General features: G+C 51.5%; 1 protein-coding gene across 1 annotated transcript in view; it reads left to right on the top strand.

Annotated features, from left to right (window-relative positions):
- Positions 1-23,517, top strand: part of CDC42BPB (CDC42 binding protein kinase beta) — a 101,757-nt gene that overhangs the window by 31,217 nt on the left and 47,023 nt on the right. Inside the window, exons 2-5 of the mRNA XM_047861635.1 lie at positions 9,919-10,010; positions 15,082-15,165; positions 18,378-18,473; positions 21,132-21,280. Coding sequence (XP_047717591.1) covers positions 9,919-10,010; positions 15,082-15,165; positions 18,378-18,473; positions 21,132-21,280 — 421 coding nt within the window. The remainder of the gene's footprint in view (positions 1-9,918; positions 10,011-15,081; positions 15,166-18,377; positions 18,474-21,131; positions 21,281-23,517) is intronic.

The following is a 23,517-nucleotide window of genomic DNA, read 5'->3' as shown; positions in this document are numbered from 1 at the left end:
ACTGGGTACTATTTAGGTGTCATCCGTGTGTAATCGGCCTGGCGAAACTGTTTTGTAACAAGTCTTTATCTTCTTGGTAATTTTGCTGGATTCTAGGATCATTTTGGTGGTAGGTTTGTTTACTTATTGTTAAATATGACATATAAGTAATACTAATGTAATTGATAAGAACACTATGTCACCCAATAGCCATAGCTACTGTTTAATGAGAATTTACTATAGGCTAGACAGAGCTAAGTGCTTTGGTGGGGGGTGGGGTGTTATAACACGGTAATTTATAGTATATATAATGTAATTCAACAGTCTCAGTCACTTTTTGGGTAGGCACCGTTCATCTCAGCAGGTGAGCAGACAGCCTTAGAGAAGCCAAGTAGCTCTGCCGGGTTCATGCAGGGGCCCAGCGTGTTTGTGTCTAACACCGGGCCCTGGGGTAGTTTGCCCGGCCGCAGGCCCCTTCTGCTCAGTCCTGGAATGGTGATCTTGGAGGAGGTCACCCCAGCCTCGGCCCCTGCCATGTGGTAACCAGCACACAGTCTGTACTTTTGATTTTCCTGTTTCTTAACTTTAGAGTGTACATATACAGCATGCTTCTAGTGACTCACGGAAGAAATGGCCTGAAACTGACTTTCTTTCTGGTGTAGGCACCAAGGCACAATGCAGTCTTCTGTTTGTGCGTTTGTTGCATTTGTGTGACTTGTGTATATGCCTCACTCAGTTGGCTCTGCTTTTTATATCGTTCCATTGTACCCTAGGATTTTTTTTAAGTAGGCTTCGTGCCCAGTGCGGAGCCCCAGGTGGGGTTTGAACTCATGACCCTGAGATCAAGACCTGAGCTGAGATTAAGAGTTGGATGTTGAACCGACTGAGCCACCCAGGTGCCCCACTAGGGTATTATTTTTTATTTAAATGTGTATTTGTATTCATATCAGTAGGGTAGTTGGCTTTAGAAATCAGACATCTGTTGTGGACGACTGCGCACTTTGCATAGGCTCTTTGCCCCAGCAGTTTGTGGGGGAGACTTGTGCTGCTCTCAGGTCAAAAAGACAGTTGCTTCTAAGTTGACACACAGCAGTGAGGCAGTGGGGTTTTAGGTCGGTAATTTACAAAGCAGGGCGGGCCAAAATTACAGTGGTTTGAGAAAAGCAGTCAATCAACAACCGGGTGGATGCAGAGACGAAGGAATGCGTGGCTGACCCAGGAGTCCTTGAACTAGGTCTGAGCAAGGTTAGCCGAGGTGGGGTCAGCCAGCGTTAGTGTGACAGCAGGTTGTTGGAATGAGATCTTTCCTGGTTTATTGTTGACTCCCTGCTACCTCCCCACCCATCTCCCCACCCTGACTTCTCCAATTTCCACTGACTCTGTCTGTGCCTTCCGGGCGTGAGTCAGGGGAGGGGTAAGGGGCTTCTCTTTCAATTCTCAGAAGTCTGAGATTGCGTTAAGTTAAAATGTGATGTTTGTTCATGTTACCACACTGTAATTCCTGATTATCAGCCTACCTGGGTGAGTTCATATTTAGAGGACTTTATCTACAGGGTTCCTTGGAAGATTCAGAACTGGCAATTTATAACCAGAAGGGTTTGTGACGGACTCCCGATGAAGGAAAGTGTTCTGTCGTTTAACAAAATTAGATATTAAAACAAGAAAACCCCATTTGATGTAAGTTAAGCGCATTTTTCAGAAACCTTATGATAGGTGTATCAGCGGTCTGAACTGTGAGAATGAATTTGAAGCAGTTTTGAAACTGACTAAGCTGGTACTTGGAGGAAAGTGCTTTTCCTGCCCCTTGTTAGATGACAGCCTCAGTCTGACTCTCCGTCCTGCCCTGCTCTCCGGTTCCCCTGTGTGGGCTCATCGGGGTCAAAGTCATGCCTTGCCCACTTACCGTCCTGCCTGTGGCCATACTCCCCGTCCTTGGGGTGCTGTTCTGGCTGGCCCTTTCTCCTCTGTGAGAAATGAGGTCCGTAGAGCACGGGCATGCTCCTGGGACTCCAGTGCCATTCCTGGGCTCCTCCCAGAGCTGCCCCTGTCCTGTACCCAGCCAGCAGTGGGGCCGCCGCTGGTGTGCAGCAGCAGGTGTTTGACCTGTGGTCCCTGGATGCGACCTGAGCAGTAGCTGGCAGTTGCTAGGGGAGGACTTCCAGGAGCGGAGCCCCACACCACAGAGTGGAGTGGACTGGCACTGGGGAGGGAGGGGAGCTGTTCCTCGTGTCCCCTTGTCACTTGGCTTTGGGGGCTCCCGTTTCTTCAGTAGCAAATGTATTATGTGCGCCGGGTAATCTGTACGACCGGTTCCAGATGCCTGACCACTGAGTGGCTGAAGCTGCCACAGTGGAGCGGGCGGGTGACGGGGGCGGGCAGTGCGGGTCGAGTCCAGAGGGAGGTCATGGTGCGAGCTAGAAGGGGGCAGAGGGGGCCTTCCCGTGTGCCTTCCTGTGGGCTGCTGCTCTGTGACACAGTCCTCTTTCCTCTGACTGTCCCTCCCTGACACTCCTTCCAGCCAGTCTGATCTTATTTCCTCTCCTGATAAACAAACCAAAGGCGGGGGGGGGGGGGGGGGGGGGGCGCATTGGTTTCTCATTTCACAATGATTTTCTGTCCGTTTCAGCCAAAGATCCTCCCTCCACCCCCAGTTCTTCCTGGCAAAGTGCTTTCCTGCTTAAAGGGAACCCTGGACTCCAGTTTTTCCTTATAGATGGGATCTCCTGTTGGCTAGTGCTTGCCTTTGGTTGATTAATTCATTGCCTTTTAGGGCAGTAAGAGAGTTCTTTTGGGGACAGTCTTGGGTTGTGGAAGAATGAAGAGATTAGGAAAAGAAAAATCTCTGAATAAACATTTAGCGCTCCAAGGGCTAAAGCTTTGTTCAGTCTTTTTTGGTGGAAGATATCCTAGGTTGTTGAATATACTTTTACCTTAGAAAATATGACCCCCCCCCCACCCCCCCCCGTCACCGGAGGAGGTGACCTTTTTCTGACATCGCATCGTCAGGTGGGCATCCAGTCTGCTGTGGCACTGCATCCCCACCGTGGTGCTAGGGCCTTGGGCAGTGGTGGGTAACAGGGCGGAAGTAGCCCTGCCTTCCCGGGCCTTCCGGGCCAGTGGGGAAGACGTCAGTGAGCTGGTATGGCTCCGAGGCCTACTTCCTGGAGGACTGATGGGCTCCTGACCCGGTCAGCCGGCTGGAGTTGGGGCCACCTCCCACCTCAGGGGTCCCAAGGATGAGCAGGAGCCTGTGGGGGTGAGGGTTCTACTTAGGAAGACCCAGGCTTGCCTGAGGGTCTGAGCAGCAGAAGGACCTGAGGTGTGATGGGACCGGGGTGGGGGACGGGGGTGTAGGGGGGCCCCCCGGACGGCCCACACGTGCAGCAGGCTCTGAGCACGCAGGTCTTAGCCCGGAGCCATGCCCAGCTGTGAGGACTCCGAACCGGGGAGGTGATGCGACTGTGTCGGCTTTGGCACAGGTGGTGCTGTGGCCGGAGAGGCTGGAGAGTGGGTGCGAGGGCACAGGCGAGCTGTGAGGCCCCTGCAGAGGGACGGGGGCACCGGGGAGTGGTCCGAGATGGTGCGCAGGTGCAGTGACGGCAGGCGCAGGGGGAGGTGTGGGCGGCGCACGACCCTGAGCAACCCCACCCCTGCAGTTGCTGGAGCCAGAGTCCCGCGGGGGCCTCCGGCAGCCGGGCCCACTTCTCTGTCCTGGTGCCAGCACATGGGCGCCCAGCGAGTGTTTGCTGAGCTGTCACCTTTTGGTGTTGGCTCATGGGATGTGGAGGAGAGGTAATTTCACCCTTTCCAAAATGTATAATAGTTATGTTTCTCTTACTTCAAGATCTACAGGTTCATTATCACCGTGAAAATCAAACATTTTAAACATTATAGCTGATCTGTTTTCTTCAGGTTACCTGAGATGTCTGTCTTCTAGGAGAACCTTAGCATAAATGATATTTAAAGTGAATCCCAGGGGCGCCTGGGTGGCTCAGTCAGTTGAGCATCTGACTCTTGATTTTGGCTCAGGTCATGATCTCCCGGTTCGTGGGTTGGAGCCCCGCTTCGGGCTCTGTACCGACGGCACGCAGCCTGTGTGGGATTCTCTCTCTCTCCCTCTCTCTCTGCCCCTCCCCTGCTCACGCTTTATGTCTTTCTCTCTAAATAAAAATAAAATAAACATTAAAAAAAATAAAAAATAAAGTTTTTATCTTAAAACAGTTTTTTTAAATGAGCCCCAAATGGTGTTTTAATTGTTGTGGTTTTGCTCTGCATCCTGCATACTTTGAATGGACAAGCTGGGTCACACCCCAGTGTGTATAATTTCGTAAAATTTTTCCTGGGACATTCTGTATCCCGAAGAGCATCCCAAGCTCTAGATTAAGTCAGTGAAGTAACATTGGCAGACTGAAAAAAGGCTTAAGAAATGCCAGTGCCCGGGCTCCTCCAGGTCGGTGGTCTCCAGATTCCTGGCAGTAGACTGTCCTCCCCTCCCGGCCCCACCTCTCCTCCACCCCCCGAGTCACCTGGTGCTTCTGAGGTGGTGAGTTTTTGCACATGTGAAACAGCAGTCGAGTTTTACAAGGTTGGCGTCCTCGCTGCCTTGGGCCCCGCAGCAGAAACAGGGAACGTGTTGATTGCACGCTGCCGTCATCGCTCCCTTCCCCCCCAAACCTGCTCACCCTGGGTCTGTCCCACGGGGGTCCGTGCACCGTCCGCGGCCGTCCCCTCGAGTTCTTCCCCCCACGTCGCAGGCCACTGCGCTTCCACAGCCTAACCTGGGTGCGGCCGCTTCCTCCTCCTCTCCCGCTGTGTGGGTGTCGCCGTGTGGGTGTCGTGTGGGTGTTGTGTGTCGTCGTCGTCATGTGTCGTCGTCGTCATGTGTCGTCGTCGTCATGTGTTGTCGTCGGCGGTGGGAGGCGGCACCCTCAGCGCTCTCTGCTTCCACACCTGTCCCTACGTTCACCTCCTGTCTCCTCGTGATTACACTCAGGTTATGTAACTTGGGCAGGAAAGTCACAGAAGTGACGCTGCATTTTCTCACTGGGTCCCGTCGGGTGACGGCACAATTTCATTTTGTCACACGGCTGGTGGTAGTGTTCGCTCTGATCCCCTGATTTAGGTAGTGGTGTTCTCCAGACCTCGCTGTAAAGTCACCTATTTCCCTTTGTTGGTAACTATTGTGTTTGGATTTACTTTGAAACTATATAAATACCTCATTTCTCATTAGATTTTTAAACTTTCAGATCAGTATGGACTCCTGGTTTCCTCCTTAATGTATGTAGTCTGTGACCATTGGCGTTGATTTTGAGTACCCATGACTCTTCGAGCCCTTCTTTGCTTTCTGGCACAGAATGTTCTAGCGCCGGCTCTGGGAGGGCCCGAGGCGTCCTGGCTCCTTTGCCGGAAGCTGGTATTTAGAAACCGAGCTCGGGCGCTAGATGTGCTCGTTGTTGGATGTTGCTGCCTCCTGGCCTGTCGGTGGACAGAATGAGGACCCTGTGTATGTACCCAGCCGTTCAGGTCTGTGTTTTTGATGTCCCTGTATATCATCATGAGGTCACACTGACACCCCCGATTCTGATCCAGTCCTGCAGGGTTTATTCTCCCTTACTCGTTTTTGTTTTTAATTTTTTTTTAACGTTCATTATTTTTGAGAGACAGAGCGTGAGTGGGGGAGGGGCAGAGAGAGAGGGAGACAGAATCCGAAGCAGAGCTGTGAGCACAGAGTCCGATGCGGGGCTCGAACTCACGAGCCATGAGACCGTGACCTGAGCTGAAGTCGGACGCTCAAGCGACTGAGCTGCCCAGGCTCCCCAATTCTCCCTTATTGGTAACTCCCTTCCCTGACAGTGAGGACCCTGGCTCCCGTTATCCTGAGTTTGTTCATTTATTTGATCAGTCCTCCTGGTTACGACCCATCTCCCATCCCGTTGCCCTGCAGGAGCGTCCTCTTGACCCAGCATCTCCCCGTTGGGACTCTGACCCCGCTCCCTGTTGGGCTCTGCCTTAAGGGCTCCAGAAGGAGACTGGAGGGGGGTGGAGGAGGGAGAGGGGACCGGGGACTTCCTGCCTGCTCCTCTTTGAGTGACGCCCCTGTAACCCTTCTTCCTCCAGGCCAAAGTGCCTGCCAGTAGTAGCTGCTCAGGACATCCAGGCGTCAGGTGGGCTTCTCTCCCTCTCAGCTTCTCGGGTCCCCGCCCGTGAGCACAGAGACCCCAGTGCCAGCAGCAGCCCACCCTCAGCCGTGCGGAGCCCTTTGCCTAGTTTCCGGAATTCCCTCCTTCGGTTCCCTGACCCCACGGGTAGTCGTGTTGCTTCCTGCGTGTGCGCCTGCTGTGTCCGTGGCGAGTTAGCGCACCTACCAGTTCTTTACGTGAAACTTTGGTGCTCAGAGAGCTGGTGTGCTTCTGTCTCTGGGCTCCGCCCGACCCGGATGACAGGGTCACCCTGGTTTTGCATTGACTCTGGTTGACAGCCCCCTCTCTGCCGTTCACCTGAGAAGTCCCGTGGGATCAGCGTGACTCGGTGGCCCTGCGCGGTGGACGGGGCGGTCTGCCGCCGTGCGTGCTTGTCTTCGTGATTGGTACACGCCAGTGTCACGTTTTCACTGCCTCCTCAGAACTCTTGGCTCTTTTCAAGCGTTCGTCCCATTTTCCCTGGTTTTCCCGTTCATCTGACTGGCCTGGTGAATTCATGCCCATCCAGTTCGGGGAAATTTGCGCAGAACTGTGTACAAGGCAGAAGCAACAAGACCGTTTGTATCAAAGAGGAGGAGGGAACTCGACGAGGAGGATAAGGTGATCGATGTGGAAAGAACAGGGATGGCCGCGAGGCACTTCGCTCCTACCTGCCTCGGTCCTCAGGGTCAGTGGGCCCCTGAGGTGGGTGAGGAGTCCCGGAGGACGAAGTGGCTTCTCTGGCACGGCTGGCTACCAGGTGGTACACAGAGGAGCTGAAGCTCCAGAATGGGCGCTGGGCCGCTCGCCCCCGACCCCCCTGCACCGTCAGGCCACGCCAACGCGTAGAGATGGTTACAGCTGGAAGTTACGACAAACACTGTATGTTGTCAACGGCAGATGAATAATGGGTTATCTATTTTTAAAAGCCGTTTAGCAGAAAGTAGGATTGAAGGTTAGATCTTTAAAGAGTGGATAACTTTGTAGGCTCTAATAGTGAAATGACGAAGGAAAAAAATGAATCAGTTCCGTTTTGTTGAAAATATTTTTATGAAAAGTAATTTCTGTAAAGTAAAAATAGCGTAATTGAGATGAAAAGCAGGAACCGAGCGGAGGCGTGGCGTTTACAGGTAGCATGTTTCACAAAGTCAGAGTAAAGCACTTATGCAGTAGGTTAAACAAGATTAAGACGTGATCGGTGAGCAATTGTGATGAGTGGGTAGTCCTCCCCGTAGGGCTTACGAGTAGACTCGCCAGGCCTCAGGGAGGGTTCAAAGGCAGGTGAACCATCCGTGTATGGTGTTGGGGGGCGGGGTGTGGTGACAGATTAGGAACCACAAAAAAAGTTAGTGCCTTTTGGAGAATCCTGGAATTTCATCCTAAAATTACTTTAAAATAGTAAAAAAGCTTCTGTGCATGCAAAGGTTCATTGCAGATTTATTCACCATAAAGAAGGTACTGATTTTCAAAATTAAAAGTTTAACCTGTCTGTTCAGTAGACACATGATTTACAATTGTTGGTGCACCAACTTAGTGAAATAGTATGCATCTGTTAAAATGATAATTGAGTGGTACAGAAACACGAGACATCTAAAAAGTAAAAGAATACAGACGATATGAAACATGGAACATGCCTACGAGCAAGAATGGCACGGGGTCACGGGCAAATTAAAAGTGGCTCATTACGGGTAGGATTCTCTTTGATTTTCATGAATATGTGTTTGGGTTGTACATTGAAAACAGTGACGGCCACCTCTCGTGAGTCTTGGGGTTTTGTGGAACAGTCCAGAATGTTGCATTATGCCCCTGCCAGAGCGAGCATCTCTGCGGTGTGCACTCGAGTGTGCTCTGTGCCACAGTCTGTTCGTAGCGGGTCAGCTCTTTCCTCTCCTACGCTCTCCCTTCTGGTGGTAAAATACAACAGATGAGATTTGCTGGGATCGGTTTTTTTTCATTGTACAATGAACGGTACCATGCGGTTCCCCTAGAAGGTACCAGGAGAGGTTGAGGTTTTTGGTGGCTGTTTGAAGTACAGATACCTATTAGGAGTTTTGGGAATGGTTGTTTGGGGGTGATATGTGAAAGAACTAAAAAGCCATAGATAACCTTTCAAGTTCTAGCCCAAGGGTTTTCTTTAGCCTGGCCTTTTGTTTTTTGTGGGGTTTTTTTGTTAAATCAGTCCCCATGTGTCCTATTTCCTGATCTCTGTGCTGATGGGCATTTGCACTGATAGTGGTAACAATTCACTGTCCTTAGGCACCAAGAACCTTGTGGTGCTCTGGCTGTTGTTCCCGTGATCACTGAACCATGGTGACCAAACCTTAATGGTATTTATTAAGCAGCTATTTAAGGAGAAAAACTGCAGAATTCAGTTAATAATATGGAGCTCAATTAGAAATCCGGAAAACGTCAGATTGCAGGTTTTGGCTGTAGGCTGTTGGCTGTTTTTGGAGACGATTGCAGATGCACGTGTAGTTGCGAGAAATAACACAGAGCCTTGTACGTTTTGCCCAATGGAAACGTTTTGCAAAACTAGTAGTGGGGAATTTGAAAGAGAACTGTGTGAAGGTCAGTGTAAAACGTGGATTTGGGCCTGAAGGTGAAAATGAGAACAGCTGTAAGAGATGTGACGCGTGGTGGTCAGGAGTGCACGGTCCCTGGAGTCGAACTGCGGGACTTCTGTCCTGGTGCTGCCTCTCGCTCCGCTCCTGGAACGAAATTACCCGCGGTCTCTGGAAAGGTTTCCTGGGCCGCGGTAACAAATTACCATAAACTGGGGGGCTTAAGACCACAGATATTTTCCTCTCACAGTTGGGGAAGCCAAGTCCAAAGTCAAGGTGTGAGCAGGGCTGTGCTCCCTCTAGAGGCCCCCGGGAGGACCCCTGTCTCTTCCTGTCTCTTCCAGCCTCTGGCGCAGTTGGTGTCCCGTGGCTTATGACTGCATCACTCCAGTCCCTGCCTCCCATCTTCCCGGGGCTGTTTCCCTTCTGTGTCCAGATTCCCTTCTCTTAATAAGGACACCAGTCCTTTTGTGTTTAGGCCCCATCTCATTCGTGTTTGTGACCTCAACTTGACTACATTTGGAAAGACCCCACTTCCAGATAAAGCCACAGTCACAGATTCTGGGTGGACACTACTGATTTGGGGAGGGGGGAGGAGACCCTATTCAGCCCAGCGCTGTCCACAGAAACCTGGCTCAGTTTTCTCCTCCCTACAACGTGGATAATAAAAGGATGATTATTCTGTTACCTGTGCATGCGTGCATGGAACACGTGAGTGCCGTGTAAAGTGCTTCTGCCCGTTTCTTACCGAGGTCACTGCTAGAGTCCCCCCCGCGTGATTAGCAAGGATGGTTACGATGTCCGGGAGCACCACCTGCACTTCAGAGATGGCCGCCGTTCTGCGAGAATTTTCTGTCTCGTGTTCCCCCCACCCCACCCCGGGCTGCCCTGTGGCTCCACGGAGCCTACTCACCTCCAATGTACCTGCTGCTTGTGTTCACGACCAGCGGCAGCGGACCTCTGTGTGGCAGCATCTGTCACAGCAGATGCTGAAGGACAGGGGCTAAGGATGAACATCTGCATAGTTGAGCGCAGACACAGACTTCCCAACACCTGTCAGATACCAAGCATTTTAAAAAGTAAACCTTTGTTTCCTGAAAAAGCTGTGTCATGTAGTGGAATGCCCCAGTCAGGTTGAATTTTTACGTAGTACCAACTTACTAGAGTAAATTGTTGATTTCCTTTTTTTGAATTTATAGCTAAGCCGTTTACACAGCTGGTCAAGGAGATGCAGCTTCATCGAGAAGACTTCGAAATAATTAAAGTAATCGGAAGAGGTGCTTTTGGTGAGGTAAGATGAACTTCTGTTTTGCTCATTTTGCCTAGAACGGGAGAGCAGCCGCCGCCACCAGGCATCTGTAGGACCCTGTGCATCGATCTGGGGGACGGGTCGTTGTCACTGTCACTTGGAGAGTAGTTCTTGGTGGGCGGAACCTGCGGGGTACAATTAAGAGGAGAAAAATAAAAACAAAAGCTGGTGGCCGGTGAGTTACCCTGAATATTGTCTGGACCAAAATCGTCTCTTTGAGACAAAGAAGTTTATTAAAAGTCCACTTGTTAATTGAAAACATCCCGGCAGTCACCTTCTGCAGAATGCGGGGAGGCCACAGCGGCCGCGCCCGTCACCAGCAGCCTGCCCACCGTCGGTGCTCGAGCTGTGCCTGGGCCCGGCCTGCGCGGCCTCATCCTGCCCCCGGCCCGTCCAGGCTCCGCGTGTGCAGCGGGCGTCGTGCCCCCGCCGAGGCTCCGGCCCGCGGCTCCCCCCGCAGACTGGGATCGGTGGGTGTATGCTTAGCACCGAAGAGCCGAGCCTCCTAAGCTTCTGGATGCGCTGACCCCTCCGCTTAAGCTTTCCCCTTAGCTCTGCTGCTGGGGCGTCACATGTGGGGCCCAGCGGTGACCCGCCCTGTCCCGTCACGCGTGCTCTGCCTGACAGTGACCCGACCTGCCGTGACGAGAAGGTGCTCCAGAATACTCGGGACTTGTGTGCAAGGCGTACGTTTCCTCCCGTGTCCAGGTCTGGTTTTGTTGTTTAGTGAGGAGAAAGAGACCTTTCAAAATTGAAACCCGATTCAGCGCAGCATCTACTTTTGCCGACTGTCTCCCTGGCAGCAGGACCAGGACCGGGCCCGGGCCCTCGCGGGGATCTGCGGGGACGCCGCACCCCTAGCACCGGGTTGGGGAGGCGCAGGGGTGCCGCGGGGCAGGGGAGGGTCGCTCTCCAGAAGAGGGGGAGACAACGGTGTTGTGCCACAATAGGCTACGGTGATTTTCACTGCTCTTCTTTGCAAAGAACTTAACTGCACGGCTCGGATTTCTGAGCTTCAGAGAAGGGGCCTGTGTCACCTTTTAAGTTCCTCCCAAACTCAGGAAATCCGTCCTTGCCCAGGCCTTCCCGAAAGTCCTTGGGTTCTCTCCCCTACCTTTGCTCCCTCTCCAGGCTTTCTCGGCCTGTGTAAGTCCCTCCCCCACCCGGGGCCCCATGGCCTGGGCTCGGATCGCCATCGGGCTCCTCCAGCCACCCAGCCATCCTGCGACCCGTCTGGGTTCCCTGCACGTGCTCGCCAGTCCTCCCCCGCCGCAGAAAGAATCTTGGATTCTGTGGCTAAGGTCACTGCCACTGTCTGGTAATGGTGGCGTCACTGCCATTGCCTCCCCGGGGTGTTCTTGCAACCCTGCACCTCATCTGCTGTCTTCCACCAGGTTTCTCAGTTGGCCCAGCGATGTTCTTCGTGGCGGTTTGTTTTGGTTCCTCCAGTACTGGATCGGGGCTGGCATCAGGTGTCCCACTGAGTTGTCATGTCCCCAGATCGGTTGTTAATGTTGTGTAAGATCACTTCTGTTGGTTTTCTTTACGGAAACGTATCATTTTGGAGATGCTTGTAGCATCAGCTCTCTTTGATGCAATTAAGACTGAGTTTTGGGCCAGGAAGTTGTTTCCGGTAAACTAAACAAGATTTTTACAGATTGTTTATTTTATAAGTTGTGCAATTAGAGAAAGCTTGTTCAATATACAGGACTTTTTGTTTTTACATTAAATTTTACTCCTGCATTTCACTTCTACGTGTTCTTGGTTTGACAGGTGTTTTTCTGTGGACAGATGTATTCTTTTTCCTTCTGGGTATTTTATCAAAGGCACTGGCATATTTTCTGGACATGGCCTGTGCCCAGATAGGCCTCTTCTAAAGAAGTAAGCGTCTAGTAAGAGATCAGAGTGCTCTGTGTCTCATTTTCAGCAAGATCTGGATTGCTCAAAAGTTATCAGCTCTACCGTTTCTTCCGAGTGAAGCCATTTCTGTAGTAAATACTAAGTAGCCTTTTCTCCCCTATTTCACCCCTCTGGTAACCACCAGATTGTTCTCTGCATCGATGAGTCTGCTTCTGTTGTGTTTTGTTTTGTTTTTCAGATTCTACATAAAAGGGAAATCATTTGGTATTGGTCTTTTCTGTCTGAACTTACTTCACATAGCATCATACCTTCTAGATCTATCCATGTTATTGCAGATGGTGAGATCTCTTCCTTTTTGCGGCTGCGTAGTACTCCATTGTAGGTATATATGACATCTTCTTTATCCATTCATCAGGCAGTGGACATGTAGGTTATTGCCACATCTTGGCCATTGTAAATAATGCTGCAGTAAACGTAGGGATGCATCTGTCTTTTTGAGTTAGTGCTTTTGTTTTCTTTGGATAAATACCCAGAAGTGAAATTGCTGGATCAGAAGGTAGTTATATTTCAGACTTTTTGAGGAACCTCCATACTGTTTTCCACAGTGGCTGCATCAATTTGTATTCCCACAATAGTGCACGAGTCTTTTCTCCAGATCCTTGCAGACACTTACTTATTTTCTTTTGTCTTCTTGATAATGGCATTCTGACGGGTATGAGGTGTGATACCTTGTGGTTTTGATTTGCATTTCCCTGATGATAAGTGATGTGGAGCATCTTCTCATGTGTCTTGTTGACCATCTGTATGTCTTCTTTGGAGAAATGTCTGCTTAAGTTTTCCGCCTATTTTTAAAATTGGATCATTTGCTTTTTTGATACTGAGTTGTGTGTGTTCGTTATCTATTCTAGATATAACCCCTTATGGGATATATCTTTTGCAAATACCTTCTCCCATTCCATAGGTTACCTTTTGTTTGTTGATGGTCTCCACTCATGTGCAGAAGCTCTTTAGTTTGATGTCCCAGTAGTTTATTTTTGCTTTTGTTTTCCTTGGAGAGAGATCCAGAAAAGTATTGCTAAGGCCGACGTCCAAGAGGTTACTGCCTATGTTTTCTTGTAGGATTTTTATGGTTTCAGGTGTTATATTTTATTTAAATCTTTAATCCATTTTGAGGGTTCTTTTTTGTTTTTTTTTTTTTTTTTGCATGCTATAAGAAAATGGTTCCGTTTCATTCTTTTGCATGTAGCTGTCCAGTTTTCTGAGCACTGTTGAAGAGATGGTCTTTTCCCATTGTATATTCCTGCCTCCTTTGTCCATTAATTGATCTGTGTGTCTGTTTTTGTGCCAGCACCGTGCTGTTTTGATCACTACAGCCTTGTAGTAGTGTGAAATCCGGGCACGTGATACCTCCAGCTTTGTTCTTTCTCAAGATTGTTTTGACTCTTTGGGGCCTTTGTGGGTCCCTACAAATTTTAGGATTATTTGTTCTAATTCTGTGAAAAATGCCGTTGATATTTTGATAGGGATTACATTATAGTAGCTTTTGTTTTTAACACTAACATTTCACCTATTGATTGTAGCCGATTTCTAGGAAGAAATCGACACTTCTAATGTGATGACATCACGTGTGCCCAGATTGCATGTTCTGGGACATGTGGGAGAACTCACCGAACCTTTGTTCGGCATTCTTTGTTCTTTATTCAGAATCCGAGCGAGCTTGGTTAGTGGTTCTAAGACCACAGCTAGTAAACAGCAGCTTAAACAGGTGTGACGAGAAGAGCCACCACCGCGAGCACTGGGGTGGCAGTGAGAGAGATGACCGAAGGAGGCGACTGGAGGACGACTTCCACATGGTGGGCTGTGGGAAGCTGTGTGCTGTGGGAGGGGCCTTTGACCCTCACCAGACTCTGGGGTTCCATCAAGGCATGTTCTTTGTGGACCCCCCGCCCTATCGTCAGGCCCAGGGAAGATAATATTTAATCATAACTGTCTTTATAATCCTTAACGTGCATGCACTTGAGGGTGAGACTCTGCTACTTGTTAGCATGTTATTTAAACCTCTCAGCCTCAGGTTCCGTGTCTATAAAATATGGATATAAAAATAGCCACCATCGAGGACTGTGGTGAGGGTTACCTGAGAGGGTGCAGGTCAATTAGTGAGCAGAGTTCCTGGCACGGGGAAAGTGCCTGGTGCATGTTAGCTTGTGTGGTGACTTTGACGATGTTACTGTACGACATGCATCGTTTAGGAAGCAAGGAAGTAAATAATTGTTTATGCCTGCCGTGTGGCTCTCTGCCATTGGCAGCAAAAAGGGACAGCCATACGTAAGTAGCTTATGGTTTTGTGATGGGGACTTAGGCCAGTGAATGATTTTTGCAGGGTAGAATGTGCCGTGTGCTGGCACAGGCATCACATCTGGTGTTGGTAAGTGATGTCAGAGCACGTCTGAGATTTGGCAGGGACTGGGAAATCCAGTAGGACTTCCTGCAAGAGGTGGCATTTGAATTGTGCCTTGAAGAACGTGGCCGCCAGCCAACATGCCGAGTGCCCACTATATGCCTAACCCCGTTCGAAGTGCATTTAGGTGTATTCGCTGGTTTGTCCTCATAGCAGTCTGGGGCCAGTACTGCTATTACCCCTTTTCTAGTTGTAGAAACCGAGGCACAAAGAAGAGGATTTGCCCAAGTCCCACTCCAGAGCCCACGCCGGCACTCAGTGCCCCTTGGGAACAGATCGCAGAGGCAAGAGCTGGCATGTCAAGGCCGGCGGTGGGAGGAGGAGGTAGACGTAGCGCCAGTGGGGCAGGTGGCAGGAGCGTGGGGACGGAACCCTTGAACACGGGGAGGAGAGGTTGGGAGCAGTGAGCGGATTTTTAAAGTTTTTATGGTGAAAGTCCCAGGCGCGTGTCCCGGGCTCGCCCAGGGCGGCCAGCCCCGCTGTGCGCCCACCGCCCACCACGGAAGTTGTTGGAACTGAGCAGGGATATGCACGTTGTGGTGTGGCGAACGGCAAGGTGCGATGCTTAGCAGGACGGATCTGCATTTACGTGAAGAACTTGTGTCTCCTCAGCGGCTCGTTTTCCAGGGTTTCGTTTCTCCGGGCACTTGAGATGTCACTGTAGTTACGTGACAACGTGTGCTGGCTTTTGGTTCCTTCAGCTACGTTTTTGTTAAACTCCTGTTTGTGTTCCAGGTTGCTGTTGTCAAAATGAAGAACACTGAGCGAATTTACGCGATGAAAATCCTCAACAAGTGGGAAATGCTTAAGAGAGCAGAGGTAAGCGTGGAGTAGTAAAGAGTAACAGGAGAAGGGGGTTGTGAGGGGCATGTGCTGGGTCCCCACCACAGTCCTCGCAGAGCTGGGCCTCCCCCCTCCCTCCTTGACAAGAGTGACCTGTGTCTTGCCACCGTCTCCGCCCCTCCCGGCGCGCACGCCTCTCTGCGCCAGACCCCGCCCCAGCCGAGGGCTGCTCACTGTAAGGACCAATCAAAACCTTTGCGGGAACTCTGGGCATTTAGCTCAGCTCTGCTTCCCGTGCACAAGGCATTACTGGATCTGGAGCCTGTGTAAGCACAGAGATGTCTGCGTACGCCCTCCCAGAGGGAGGACGGAGACCGTAAGCAGAAGTAGGTGGTCACCGCTTGGCAGGTCTAGATGCGCTTTTCCTTACTTCGGTGTCCCTCCCTCTGCGGCCTGTTTCACGGTCCCGACCCTGGCCGCTCCGGCCCCCGATGGAGTCGGTGAGGCTGCTGGGCCAGCCCGAGCTCTACCTCTGGTCCTACCAGACTCACCCCCGGTCTGCCTTCACCCCCCATCCTCTGTGGTCCTCCACTTTGCGTCAGGGAGCCAAGCATCCTTCCTTTCCAAGGCTCTGTCACTTACCCTGTGTCCTCTCGCTGGGCTCCCCCAGGCTGAACGCCCTCAGCGCCACCTCCGCTGCCCCAGCTGTGAAGCAAGCTCACCCCGGGACTGAGCGCCCCTGGGATTAGCCACCTCCTCCTCCGGAAACTGCTTCTCTGGTTTCTGGCCTCTCTTGTCGTGTCACTCTGAACCTTCCTTGTAATTTTAGGTGGCCCTTCCTGTGCTCGGTAGTTCTTCCCTGGGATGATGATGCCACTTGGGCAGATACCAGTACAAACGTCTGTTCTGGTCAGATCCCTCCCCTGAGCTCAGGTTGTCGTCAGCTTGGTGGGTGGGCGTTCTCACTCAGTATCCTCAGTGCGTCCTACCTGTCCGTCACGGCCTGTTCTCCTTCCCCGTCCCTACCCTCCTCCTTCCCACCGTGGTGCCCAGCACCGGGCCTCTGCCAAATGAATGCAGGCTGGTTAACTGCAGCATCGCTGTGTTTGTGGTCACCTGGGCCTGGGGACTCTGCCTGCCTCAGGCGGTACCGCGGTGGCCGTGCCTCGGCCCCAGCAGCCCTTCGTGGCACCGTCAGCGCTCTGGGGGTCAAGGGAAATCGCTGGAGTGACTCTTCCGAGGGAACAGGGTAGCTGGTGGTGCATAAGAGTTTGGGGGAGGAATAAGCAGGGACATAAAGGCTAGTAGCAAATTCATTTAAGTTTATATTTTTAGAGGAGTGATTGGTTGTTCAGCGTCAGCCTCCAGACCGGGTGTGTGTGTGTGTGTTTAAAAGTCCCAAGGTTGGGGAGAGGTGATTCGCACCTTCTAACTAGTTAGTATTTACCCAAATGTCATGGTGAGTACATTCTGAAATTATGAAATTTAAATCTGGTTACAGAGATCCTACCTAATTGGCATAGTCGGAAAAGTCCAAGGATGTCTGCTAATTATTACGATTATCCCAGGGTACATGTCGTGGGATATATGTGTGTGTGATACACAGAAAAACATAATAATATTGATATAAAATGGTTAAAGTAATTTATCATTTTATTCCTAATAAATTAGTTTACTGTGAACACTAAGTCTTTGAAAGCATGACGTCACCAAGAGGGGGCGGTGGAAAAGTCGCTAAGCTGTGAATTCATAACTTTGTGGGTCGTGCTGTGCTTTCTAGCTCATCTGTTTTGCTCATTAAAAAAGTACTGAAAGTTCTCAAAACAAAACTGCTGAATAATACGTATATTTCCTGTCTGTGGGTCATCATGCTGGTGACCCTGAGTTTAAGAATGGCTTTTATTCTAAATGTGGATGGGTCGACCCTTGAGAACATGGAGCCCCGGCCCTGGGGCTTCCTTGCAGCTGCCCTGCGCCAGGCCCTGTGGGCTGGGGGGCCGCGGGCTGGGGGGCATAGCATTGGTCTCTGCACATTTGGACATCGTAAGCTGATTGCTGGTCCATTTGAGTTGTTTTATCTGCTTTTAATTAGTAGAATTGGGGCACATCTACTTCAGTCATTTTTTTGTTTCGAAATAAAAATTTTTTTAAATAAGTTTAGAATAGAAAGCTCTTAGGACAAAACAAGTTCCAGAGGTCACTGTGAGTCTCATGAGAGAGCAGGTAGGACTCCCCGGTGCCTTGTGGACCAAGGGCTCCCATCAGTGCCACTGTCATTTTTGTTAAGCTGTGCAAGTTTCAGATCTAGAGGGAGTTAAAATCTTAGGTGATCAACAAAGAGAAAGTTTTATTATGATTATGCCAAAATACCTGGTCACTTTTAAATCTAGGTACCACCTGTGAAATAAAGCTCTTAAAAAAAAATAAGGGGCGCCTGGGTGGCACAGTCGGTTAAGCGTCCGACTTCAGCCAGGTCACGATCTCGCGGTCCGTGAGTTCGAGCCCCGCGTCGGGCTCTGGGCTGATGGCTCAGAGCCTGCTGGAGCCTGCTTCCGATTCTGTGTCTCCCTCTCTCTCTGCCCCTCCCCCGTTCATGCTCTGTCTCTCTCTGTCCCAAAAATAAATAAACGTTGAAAAAAAAATTAAAAAAAAACCAAAAAACCGTAACAGCCTAAAAGACAGCCCTTTACCTATGTGCTGCAGACCATACTTCTTCACAGAATCCTGTTATGACCGTGGCACCAGTTACCGTGATTAAATCACTTTCCAGCGCTCAGCTCAGTAAGCAGATGTGTGCCCTTTCCTGCCAGCCATGTGGCTGCTAAACTGTAGGTGTGTGACAGCGAGGGGCAGACGCGGGGCGGCCACGTCCCAGGCTATCGAGAGGAAGCTGGTCTGGTCCAGAGAGGTCGGGCAGTGCTGGGTAGGAGGGGCCCACCCAGGAGAGTGTTGCTGAGATCCACCTGTGAGCCGGGCCGACTCTCCTTTGTCGGCTGCAGAGGTGGCGTGTGTGGAAGGGGCAGGGGCCGGGCCCGGCCCGAGGAAGTGAGCTCTCCGAAGCCTTGGTGCAGGAAAGGCCTGGGGGAGGCGAGGATGCGTCGGGTTCCAGGTGAGTGAGGGAGGCCGAGCTTCCTGCAGCCTGGGAGGCAGGTGACGCGTCTCCAGAGCCTGTCACGGCAGGGACCCCTCTGTTCAGGACCGTACTCCTTGGACGGGCCCAGACCGACTCTCCCCCTGATTCTTTACAGACTGCTTGTTTCCGAGAAGAGCGCGACGTGCTGGTGAACGGCGACTGCCAATGGATCACTACTCTGCACTACGCCTTTCAGGACGAAAACTACCTGGTATGTCTGGGTCTCAGGCGCTTCAAGAGTCTGTCGAATGGCATGTGGGTGAAATTGGTTGATTCGTTTGTGCTGCTACTAAAAACCGAACAAGGCGGTTTGGAATTGACAGTGTTTATGTGTGCTCGGAGAGAACGAAGGGGTTGGTTTAAGGTAGTAACTGGGTGGGGTTTTTTTGTTTTTGTTTTTGTTTTTGTTTTTCCAACGTTTATTTTATTTTTGGGACAGAGAGAGACAGAGCATGAACAGGGGAGGGGCAGAGAGAGAGGGAGACACAGAATCAGAAACAGGCTCCAGGCTCTGAGCCGGCAGCCCAGAGCCCGACGCGGGGCTCGAACTCACGGACCGCGAGATCGTGACCTGGCTGAAGTCGGACGCTTAACCGACTGCGCCACCCAGGCGCCCCTGGGTGGGGTTTTTTAAAGGCAGACAATTCTCATCACGAGATAACCTGATTAGTTTTGTTCCCCGGGTTTATTACATTTAAATAAACTGGGGCTTCAAGACATTTTCTATCTTGGATTATGTTTGAAGAGAGAGGGCCGTGAGGACCCACAGTGGCTCAGCCTTTGGCGCTGAGTGGGTAATCGTGTCACCCACGATGCCTGACGCTGTCTGAGGACACTGCTGGTGTGCAGTCCTCCCCGAACGAGCTGGGCTCGCTGAGGTCTTCTGACGTGGGTTTTGGGGGGACTCTTGTTATCTGTTTCTTCCGACCTAAGTGGGGGCTTTCAGTCTTGACCAGTCAGTCCGCTGTGCGATTGACACGTGTGCCCCGAGGTGAGCGTAGATGCCTGTAAAACAGACACAAAACAGCGGCTCACAAGGGGAAAGAAGCCAAACCTTTGCCCTCAGCTGCTCTTAATTCCAGAGTGACCGTGTGACCGAAGGTTTGCCTAAACCTAAAAAGGTCCTCACATGGAGCTCTGGTTGTGCGGGGCAAGCACCGTCCTTGGAGAAGCTGGTCTCTGCCCGGCTCCTCCTGCCTGCGCAGCCCCAGCGGTGGCCGCAGGGGCTTCGAAGGTCTGCACAGCCTCGGGCCAGGGACCTGAGCTCGATCTCCCTGAGCTCACCTGCACTTCTGTGCTCCGTTGCTACAGCAAGAGGGACATAGGGTCTCTTTTATTCATCTTACAACCGTCTCTTTCCCACGTCAAAGACATCCTTTGACATCCGTCAGTTTTGAATGTCCAGAATTAGGTAACATGGTTTGTTGCACTGTTTATTTAGAATTTACAACATATATGTTTATGTCTACAGAGGGACCGTTGTGTTTATCAAGCAGGGGCACGTGGGTTAGCTCCGTCTCCCCAGGGACCCCGTGCCTGAGGCCCTGAAGGTTGTCACCACATTTTAAATGGGGCATCTGGAGCGGGAGGGGACGGAGCCACTTGTCCAAGCGTGTGACGGGAGGTGGTGCTCAGGGCCCTTCCCCAGCAGACTGCCGAGTGCACATCACCCCCGCTCAGAGGCAACCATCTCGGGTCCATTTCCGAGGAGTTCAGGCGCAGATCTGTACAGAAGGAAAACAACATATTTTGTTTAATCTTTCCTGAAGTCAGCGTAGTGTCTTGCAGTCTGAAATGTCTGATAGAAGATGGTCAGTTAGGAATTGCAGCCAAGAAGGCATCTTCTTGAGTGTTTGGAGTTGCACAAATAGAGGTACAGTGAAAATCAAGAAGGAAGGCAGGGGCTCCGGGCTTTCTAGTGTGTGAACCTGGGCCCTGGTACTGGGGTTCGCAGACCCGTGGCTGGCTGCTGTCTCTGCCGCCCCTGAGTGGTGCTGTCGGGCAGGTTCCTTCTCTCTGGGACCCCGGCAGTTTCTGCCTTTGTGGGGTGGTGGAGAAGCAGGCCTGGAGAGCGGGGCAGGCCGCGTCAGGCCTCCTTCCTCGTGCGGAGTCATTGGGCTGCCCCGCAGAACCCATTCTCGTCGTTCCTTCTGTTGGAGGCATCTAAACTTGGCGTGTCCTAAAAATTAAACCTGTTTCTCCAGTGACTAGAAGGGCGTTGCCTTGTTGACTTAGAATCCCTGTGTTTCATGACAGAGGAAATAATTGGTCTGGTTCTTACTCTAAAAGTAAGTTTCTGCCTTATGGCCCCTTAGTTTACTTTCTTACGGATTCCTTACAGTTCTCCGGGAGCCTGTCGATCATGTTCAGTGCTGCTGTAAAGCATTTTCATTTTTCTGTTTAGAATTCTAGGCAAGCATGGAAACCGTTGAGACTCAGCTAGATGGGTGCTTGACTTACTCCTACCGCTTTCTTAGGGGCCGGAGAACTTCTCCCTTCGGCCCGCACGCCCGCCAGCCTGTGGCCTGGCCTCTGCCTCCGCATAGTACTCCCCGGTGCCTGTCACCCTCCTCTCCTTCCGGGACCACGTCCTGGCCTCCCAGCCCCTCTCCTGCCCTGCTCTCGGCCCCCATCCTCCGCGCTGTTGTTCCTGAAATTCGTTCTCCATCAGATGCCTAACTGAAAGTACGACATATATGGTGCAGGAAGGTACTGGGTGGGGAAATCCTGGATGACACAGGAGCAGCTCGGAAGCCAGCGCTCCAGACTGGAAGAGCCAGAGGACTTCCGTGGTAGAACTTCGGCCTTTCGTTGTCAGGCCTCGCGCTGACCGAATGTTCTGTTCTCTCCCACCTCTTCCCACCTGTAGTACTTAGTCATGGATTACTACGTGGGTGGTGATTTACTGACCCTGCTCAGTAAATTCGAAGACAAGCTTCCAGAAGATATGGCAAGATTCTACATCGGTGAAATGGTGTTGGCCATCGATTCCATCCATCAGCTTCACTACGTGCACAGGTGCGCACCTTTTGTGTTTTATGGGGACGGCATTGAATACGTGAAGATGCCCTTTCGGGGCCCCGAGACTCTGTCGAAAGCTCCAGGCCGTCCAGAGAGGCCACGCGGTTCGCAGACCCTGGGCCGCCCCAGCGCCTAGCACCAGCAGGTCCCAGTGTTACTGTGACGATGAGGATGCTCCAGCGCGGGTCCCCCAGAGCCGCCTTGTCTTTAGATGTTTTGCTGACATCAGCTCATCCTCCCACTGCTGATCCCTCCACCCTGGGGTGCCCGCCCCCTAGTTCATGGGTTTCCTGACTGTCTGCTGTCCCAGCCACAACACCTTCCCTGATGCACGGCCCCCATCATGGCACTCACAGAGGAGGACTGGGCTGGGGAGAGGGGCTCAGCACAGCACCTCGAGCGAGAATAACTGGTTCTGTGTGGCCGTGTGCCTCCCGCCCTCCCGGGCGCGCTGCGGGCCCACCCTGCACCCTGCGAGGGCGCCACCTCTGTGTCTTTCTGCTGCTTAAGACAGCGAGTTCGTCCTGTGGGGTTGGCTGTTTATTTTAATAATTTTTATCAAATATGTTCATGGTAACGGTTTTTTCAAGTCAGGTAGCGCTACAGGGCTTAAGAGAAAGCACGCGTCTCCTGCCCTGCCCGGATTCCACTGGCCACAGGTAGCTCGTCGGCTTTTTACACTGTTTCTTGCGGCATTTGCCTCATATTCCTAACTAACCCGCTTCTCTCGCCATTTTCTTTTTTGCAGAGGAGGGAGAGTCAGATCGCATCTGTTAAGATGCAGTTTACTCTTTCCAGAAGTAGCTCTCTCCCTCAGCCCTCTCCCACACACACTCTCAGACCCCCCTCCCACAGCTTCCCAGTTCCTGAGCGATAACTGTTGGTTAAATCCCTGTCAGGTTCATCGTGGAACACCTGTGTGAGTGTGACAGATGAGCCTGGCGGTTCCCGCATTTCCACTTCCATAAGTCGGTTCCTCTGGGGGTGGCAATGGTCCTGAGTCTTCACTTGTGGGCTTTTCCGTGGCAGCCGTCACTGGTTGCCCCAAACCGGCTAGTCATCCCCTGTGCTGAATTGCAAAGCTCTGCGCACACAGGCGTGTCAGGTAGCATAGGTCTGATTTTTCTTGGAACCGCCGCTCCTCCTTTCCCGCTCCCTTCTGCCCTGGGTGCCTCTGCCAGCATCCTGAGAGTTCCTTCCCCGGAGACGCTCCTGTCCCGTCTCCCCGGATTGGATCCCTTGCTGTCCAAGTGACACATCTTCCTTTCTCGGTCTATTCTTTTGATTTGGTGGCATGGATTGTCTGTAGTTTCTGGATCAAGGTGGCTTGTGAGATCATGTTTTTGAGATCAGTATCTTAATTCCATCCATATGTGTGACTGAGGGATGATCTAGTAAGAATTTTAGATTGGAAATCACCTTCCTCGGGACTGTGAGGGCATTACCGTCCTCCGTTGGGAGGCTCACGGCCACCGCGATCCCCCTGGCGTCACATCAGGCCCCGCTGCCGCCTCGCCCAGGGCCCGGCCTCTGCTGCCCGTCAGGAGGTTTTCCTGAGTAGACACAGCTCCTGCTGCAAGGGTGGCCACGGCACAGGGTGTCACAAGAACAGCCCTTCAGGTCTCGCCGTGAGTCGTACCTCACTGCTCAGTGGGGAAACTGAGGCGCGGGGGCCACGTGCCCCTGCCCAGGGCACTGCCCTGTGGGTCCAGGTATCACAGAGTAAGCAGAGGGCGCGGCTCCCAAAGAACCTTCACTTCTTTTAGGGCGTTTTCTCTTTTTTCATGGATTCTTTAATGTCACTGTGCTTGCTTTTCTAACAGTTACTATAGTTGTTTTCAACATTCGATTTTATATTCTGACAGAAATTTGACTAATTCATACCAGAGCTAAATGTCTTTGTATTTGTCACCGATCTCCAGGGAAATTAATCTGACCACTTTTTCAGTGGTTTATTCTTTCTCTGTTTTCCCTAATTAGAAAGCTTTTCCCTTATTTTCTTAATTAGCTATGTAGAAGCTTCACTCTGTCATTTGATCTCCAGACATAGTAGGAGAATGAAATGTGTGATTAACCGCCCTCCCCCGTCAACTCGGTATTCAGACTTAGCACTTGAACGACCCAGTCTGAAAACCGAAGGCTTGCATTTTTGCTAGAAAGGCTACAAAGCCAGGTTTGGTAGGAAGTCAGTCCTGCCCCGGCCGCAGGTGGTAGGTTCGCTGTGGGTCGAAGCA

Source organism: Prionailurus viverrinus, chromosome B3 (genome assembly GCF_022837055.1).
Source record: "Prionailurus viverrinus isolate Anna chromosome B3, UM_Priviv_1.0, whole genome shotgun sequence".
NCBI classification, from domain to species: domain Eukaryota; kingdom Metazoa; phylum Chordata; class Mammalia; order Carnivora; family Felidae; genus Prionailurus; species Prionailurus viverrinus.
Note: the sequence above shows the minus strand (reverse complement) of the source record. Positions and strands in the feature narration are given on the sequence as shown.